This window comes from Nerophis ophidion, linkage group LG27 (genome assembly GCF_033978795.1).
Source record: "Nerophis ophidion isolate RoL-2023_Sa linkage group LG27, RoL_Noph_v1.0, whole genome shotgun sequence".
NCBI lineage: Eukaryota > Metazoa > Chordata > Actinopteri > Syngnathiformes > Syngnathidae > Nerophis > Nerophis ophidion.
Window position 1 is genome coordinate 4,942,773 of NC_084637.1, and position 7,500 is coordinate 4,950,272.

The 7,500-nt window shown below is 39.5% G+C and overlaps 1 protein-coding gene across 1 annotated transcript in view; it reads left to right on the top strand.

The window, feature by feature from the left end:
• Window positions 1-7,500, top strand: part of nab1b (NGFI-A binding protein 1b (EGR1 binding protein 1)) — a 30,345-nt gene that overhangs the window by 11,546 nt on the left and 11,299 nt on the right. The window contains exons 5-6 of the mRNA XM_061889221.1: window positions 627-746; window positions 7,052-7,220. Of these exons, the coding sequence (XP_061745205.1) occupies window positions 627-746; window positions 7,052-7,220 (289 nt within the window). The remainder of the gene's footprint in view (window positions 1-626; window positions 747-7,051; window positions 7,221-7,500) is intronic.

Genomic DNA, 7,500 nt, shown 5'->3' on the forward strand with positions numbered 1-7,500 from the left:
ATGTATATAAAGGTATATACAGTATAGGTATATATGTATGTATATATGTATATAAAGGTATATACAGTATAGGTATATATGTATGTATATATGTATATAAAGGTATATACAGTATAGGTATATATGTCTGTATATATGTATGTAAAGGTATATACAGTATAGGTATATATGTATGTATATATGTATATAAAGGTATATACAGTATAGGTATATATGTATGTATATATGTATATAAAGGTATATACGGTATATGCGTAATATGATCAAACTTTCTTGTTCTTGTCAAAAGTCTAGCAGCCGCATTTTGTACCAACTGTAATCTTTTAATGCTAGACATGGCGAGACCCGAAAATAATACGTTACAGTAATCGAGATGAGACGAATTTTAGCGATATTACGGAGATGAAAGAAGGCCGTTTTAGTAACGCTTTTAATGAGTGTTGTTATTATGAATATACACAACGTGCCAACTTCACTGGTTCTGGGGTTTGTATTATGTAAAAAGGATACTAACAATCTTGACTAAGAGACACAAATATGTCTGTTTGATACACCCGGATGAGACGTTCTTAAACACACCAACCCAAAAGAGGGTGACACTCAATGTCGGTCCTTTGCATCCTTAGGAGAACTTCTTTGACATCCAGGAGGCGCTGCAGGCTATTCACATGAGGCAGGAGATGCTGCGGGAGCAGCTGGCCTGTGCTAAGTCCAAAGGAGACGAAAGCATCGGACGGAATCTGCAGGTACGCTCGTTTGGCCGTCACACATACATACATACATACATACATACATACATACATACATACATACATACATACATACATACATACATACATACATACATACATACATACATACATACATACATACATACATACACACATACACACACACATACACACATACATACATACACACATACGCACATACATACACACATACATACACACATACATACATACATACATACACACATACACACATACATACACACACACATACATACACACATACACACATACATACACACACACATACATACATACATACATACATACATACACACATACATACACACATACATACATACACACACACACACATACATACATACATACATACATACATACACACATACATACACACATCATACACACATACAGTACATACATACATACATACATACATACATTTTTAAACATTTTAAAAACAACAAGTATTGTCTTTGGTTCACGACATAGTCCAGCAAAAAAATCCTATACTAGATTTCAGGACAATCAATCAAACGAGGATAAAGTAAGACTTTTGGGCGTTACTGTCATGTCTTGAGAACCTTTGTTCTGTTGACCTTTGGACTCTTTAAGTTCCTGTTTTTTCACTCCCTCTTTTGTCACCATGAAACTAAATTTATGATATTTGGTCCCAAAACTGAGGTATCTAATGAAGTAAATATTAAAATAAATGGAGATAAAATTGAGCGTTACTAAGTTTTTGGGAGTTATAATTGACTATAAATTATCATGGAGACAACATGTCAATTATATAAAAACAAAAATATCAAAAACACTTGGTGTTTTGTATAAAACTAAAGAATTACTTAATTATAATTCTTTGTTAACAATTTATTATACTTTAATACTTCCATACATGACATACTGTGTAGAACTCTGGGGAACCACTTTTAAAACCATAATTAATGATATTGTTTTGCTGCAAAAAAAAAAGCTGTACGGCTAATAAACAAAGCAGGATATTATGACCATACCCAGCCATTATTTGTTCAATCAAAACTTATGAAATGTCAAGATATTGTTTATTATAAAATAACAGATAATGTTCAAAGAAAAAATAAATACTCTTCCGGAAGGAATTCAAAAATACTTCGGTACAGCTCAGTTGGTAGAGTGGCCGTGCCAGCAACTTGAGGGTTCCAGGTTCAATTCCCGCTTCTGCCATCCTAGTCACTGCCGTTGTGTCCTTGGGCAAGACACTTTACCCACCTGCTCCCAGTGCCACCCACACTGGTTTAAATCTAACTTAGATATTGGGTTTCACTATGTAAAGCGCTTTGAGTCACTAGAGAAAAGCGCTATATAAATATAATTCACTTCACTTCTCTCTACAGACCAGCAAATACAATCTAAGAGATTAATCTAAGTTTATATGACCAAAAGCCAGATTAGTTGTTAAACGTAGATGTTTATCTGTTCTGGGTGTTAATTTGTGGAATTCTGTTGGTAAAGAAATAAAAATGAGTGACTCAGTATTTAATTTCAAAAAGAACATGTCACAATGTATTTTAAAAAGTTATGTGAACTAGAAATGTATGTTTGTTTGGTGAAATGTTGTATTTAGAAGGTATGTATGTTTATCTATTGACAAAAAAGTGCATGTGTGTAAGTACATATTTTTGTATTATTTGTTAAAGGGCAACTTAAATGTAAAAGCTGAATGACTATATTTCTTTTTGTATTACAAAATTATTAGAAAAGGTAACTTAATTGAATGTAAAAAATTTTATGTTGGGCATGTGAATGTTGTCCGTCTATCTGTGTTGGCCCTGCGATGAGGTGGCGACTTGTCCAGGGTGTACCCCGCCTTCCGCCCGATTGTAGCTGAGATAGGCGCCAGCGCCCCCCGCAACCCCGAAAGGGAATAAGCGGTAGAAAATGGATGGATGGATGGATATAAGCTTTTTTGCTTCTGCCTGTTTCAGTCATGTTATTCATTTTTGAATCGTGATCCATGTTTGAATATGTTTTTGTTAGACTGAAAATAAACTGAAACTGAAACTGAAACTGAAACCATGACGACCAATCAGTTCACCTGTCCTCACGACTCACGCACCTGATTAATTTGAAATCACGCACCTGTTTTCAATCACCACATCACTATTTAAGCCTGTCATTTTCTGTTGGTGGTCCTGGCATCATTGTGTTAGTTCCATGCTCTTATTTAGGGACGGCGTGGCGCAGTGGGAGAGTTGCCGTGCGCCAACCCGAGGGTCCCTGGTTCAAATCCCACCTAGTACCAACCTCGTCACGTCCGTTGTGTCCTGAGTAAGACACTTCACCCTTGCTCCTGATGGGTGCTGGTTGGCGCCTTGAATGGCAGCTCCCTCCATCAGTGTGTGAATGCGTGTGTGAATGGGTAAATGTGGAAGTAGTGTCAAAGCGCTTTGAGTACCTTGAAGGTAGAAAAGCGCTATACAAGTACAACCCATTTATCCATTATTTATTGCTTGCTTATTTTCTGTCTAAGATAATTCTTCTCACTTAGCAGATGTTATGTTGCTGTTTTACTTGTTGTAAGGGTTTTGGTCCTAAATGATCTCAGTAAGATATTACATCTTGTTGCTGAGATGTGATGACCTATATTGAGTAAAACATGCTTGAAACTAGAATATCGAGTGTTGCAAAGCTGTGTCATCAACGCTCACAAGTATAAAACTACTTTTTAAAAGACACTTCTTATTTCCAGCATAGAAAAAAAGATCATGACTGACACAATTGTGTGTCATATTAAAACAGATGACAGCCAAATGGACTTTGCTGTTTTATTTTCAATGAAACAAGAGAACATACGTACTCATAAAGTAGTACACTTGTTATTAGTGAGAATATACTTATTTTAAGGTATTTTTGGGTTTGTTGAGGTTAGCTGATTTTTGTAAGGCTTGTCCCTGACAGTTTGGCTATGTTTTAGTTTTTTTCCTCTGCATTTGTCCTTCTTTCCTCTGTGTGTAGTATTTCCTTGTCAGCGCTCTTATTTAGTCTGTTTCCTGTGTTTCTCCCTGGGCGCTGTTTCCCCTCAGCTGCGGCTGATTGGCACCTGGCCACACCTGGTGTCAATCAGCCCGCTCCTATTTAGACCGGTTTTCTCCTCCAGTCTGTGCTGGATTATTGTATTGTCGCTCCTGTCGTGTTTTTGCAGCGTAGCGGTAAGCTATATTTCGGTAGCTGTTTGTAGCTTACTGTTTTTTTGTTCCCTGCTTCCAGTTTGTTTTCATTCTACAAGTAACAACTTCTGTTTCCTGATTGCTACCTGCTAGGCTCATTATCTTGTAGCTCCCATGCTAGCTCTTTTAGTTTGTTCTCCGCCTAGTGCACGCTTTTTGTTAGTACCCTTTTGTTTGTTCTTGTTTTAGTATTTTATGTCACGTGGGTGTCGCATTTTAATGCGGGATCGTTCCTCCAACGCAAACATAGACACTCCGGACAACAACTAAAAGGTAAGAATGATTTAATAACAAAACACTGGTACAAAAACAGACGAAAAGAAACGCGTGGCGAAAGCACAGAAGCTAATGCTAACACTAGCACAGGATCAGGTAACAAGAAATCTAGAATTACCAACGAAACAGTTGCATACCGCAAACAAGGGACCAAGACCGACTGACGGGACAAGGCAGGCTTAAATAAGGAAGTAATTAACAAAAACAGGTGTGCGTCTGGAACCCTCAGCAGGTGAAATTAATATGTTGCCATGGTGACCAAACTGACTCACAAAAAAGGTACACAAACAACAAAGGGAGTCCAAACTAACAGAAAATAACTAAACTAAACATGATCCAGACTACGGATCATGACATTTTAATTAAATCATGTTTACTTACTCAATGCCTGCCTCCTTCTCTGCATCTTAGGGTTCATCACCAACAAACTTTGACAATTTTACTTGTTTTGGAAAGTTTTGACAAGCCAAATTTTCTTGTTCTATTGGCAGATAATTTTTCTTTTTTCAAATAAAACGCTCCTAATTTTTGTATTTTTTTTTTCGTTGTTTTTGAACACTGACTTTTTTGCAGTGTGTGAGCGTGCGTGTGAATGGGTGAATGTGGAAATAGTGTCAAAGCGCTTTAAAGTACCTTGAAGGTAGAAAAGTGCGATACAGGTATAACCCATTCACCATAAGTCTCATAACGTAGACTAGAACTTTGGTGCGGTTTGTTTTCTCGTGGTGCAAAGCGACTGGATCGGACACGATGTGAAGGTAACGGCATTTTTTAATCTTAACTCGAAAAAAAGGAACAAATGAAAGGCGCTCACAGGGTAGGTACAAAACTTGGCTAAGAAAACAAAAACTATTATTATAACGTAAATTATGGATATAAACAAAACTTGCAAACTATGGCATGAATAACGAAAACTTACTTGGAACGAGAAAAGAGCATGGATTATCAGCATGAATAACAAGGGTGTGTAGAGGGTGATGTCGCCAGCCTGACTGCCTGGCAACTGCAGGCTTAAATAGTGCTGTGGTGATTTAACAGGTGCATGAGTCCAAGTGAATCAGGTGCGTGACATGACAGGTGAAAACTAATGAGTTGTCATGGTGACAAAAAACAAACAAGAGTGCACAATGAGTCCAAAACCAAACAGAATGTGACCACAAAACATGACAAAAAGAAACATGTAAAAAAACACTTTTTAGACTTAATTTTTCATGTTATCATTTTTGAGAATTTTTTTTACCCCTTTCTTTCACTTTTTCTTTTCTTTTATTGCAACTGGATTTGCGTACGTTCTGTAACTGTGTCAGGCATGTCCCTGACAGTTTTGGTCTATGTCTTAGTTTTTCCTCTGCATTTGTCTTTAGTTCCTGTCAGAACTCTTATTTTGGTTCTGTTTCCTGTTTGTCTCCCTGAGTGCTGTGTCCCCTCAGCTGTGGCGGATTGGCACCTGGCCACACCTGGTGTCAATCAGCCAGCCACTATTTAAGACCTGTTTTCTCCTCTAGCCAGGGCTGGATTATTGTCGTGTATTGTCACTCGTGTCGTGTCGTAGCAGCGTAACGGTAAGCTATATTTGGTAGCTTTGTGTAGCTTACTGTCTTTTGTTCCCTGCTTCCAGTTTTGTTTGTTCATAGCCTAGTTTGTTATCTGCCACGTGCATGCTTTTTGTTTGTACCCTTTGTTTGGTTTTGTTTTAGTGTGTAAATTAAATGTTTTCGTACACCTTCTCTGCCTCTTGGGGTTCGTCAACAACAAACTTTGATGGAATAATCCAGCCCTGACTGGAGGAGAAAACAGGTCTTAAATAGTGGCTGGCTGATTGACACCAGGTGTGGCCAGGTGCCAATCAGCCACAGCTTAGGGGACACAGCACTCAGGGAGACAAACAGGAAACAGAACCAAAATAAGAGTGCTGACAGGAACTAAAGGCCAATGCAGAGGAAAAACTAAGACATAGGCAGTATAGCTCGGTTGGTAGAGCGGCCGTGCCAGCAACTTGAGGGTTGCAGGTTCAATCCCCGCTTCCGCCATCCTAGTCACTGCTGTTGTGTCCTTGGGCAAGACACTTTACCCACCTGCTCCCAGTGCCACCCACACTGGTTTACATGTAAAAATTAGATATTGGGTTTCACTATGTAAAGCGCTTTGAGTCAGTAGAGAAAAAGCGCTATATAAATATAATTCACAACTCACATAGACCAAAACTGTCAGGGACAAGCCTGACAAACTGTATCTGTGTACTGTTGTTTTCATTTATTATTTAGAGGATTTTCTTTTTCTTTTTTGCTTTCTTTCATTTGTAAGTGGATTTTTTTTGTATGTTTTGTAACCGGATCTTTGTATTATTATTTTAATTTGAACATTTGCAAAGGCGTTTGTGCCTCCATAAACCATAAAAAATAAAAATTAAACACATTCAACATGCAGCTCAGACGCAGGCAGCCAGTTGGTAATGTCACGGCTGTCGTCACGGCAACATTGATGTTGGCTATTGATGAGCTTGTTCCCGTCATTGAGGCGTGGAAACACGCCTTTTTATGCGCGTGACTTCCTGTGTCAGTATGTGGCGCGCACTCCGTCTGCGTTTGTGCGCCTGTCAGGCTGATGCGATTTTCCACAAAGAGAAGGAAGCGATTACATGGCTGGCGTTCAGCGGAGGACACGCCGCGTTGATGTTTTAATTCACGACGAGAGAAACAACGATCATTTCACTCCCAGCCAGACGTTTTCATTGACGGGGGCCTTTTTTTATTTATTTTCTTCAGTCAGGTGACCGAGGGTCCAGAGTCACGTGACCTGTCTTTGTGTCTCCAGATGCAGCTGGAGCGTCTGCTGGCGAGGCAGATGGAGATCCTGCAGGACGCGGCGGTGCAGGAGCGGCTTCAGGCTCTGGACTGGAGGATCCCCCCCGCCGCCTTGAAGTACCTGACTGAGGCCCAGAACACCAACGGGGCCGGGAGTGACGCCAGCAGAGAGACTCAGGGTACCGTGCTTTTTCTCTTTGGCTCCTGGCGTGCAGGGGCTGATGTGAGAATGGCTTTCTTCATTAGTATTCACTCTGCAGGGCCTCATCTCATCTTCCTCCCTCACTCACAATGGCAGCTTCTTCTATTGCACTGCCTACAAATCCCACAATGCACCTGTAATCATCCTGCTCACACATGTTTACATCCAAGCAGAGAGGCTGTCTCTCTCCCTCTCGCGCTCTGTCAATTTAAAAAGTTAAAGTACCAATGATTGTCACACAGACACACACACACACA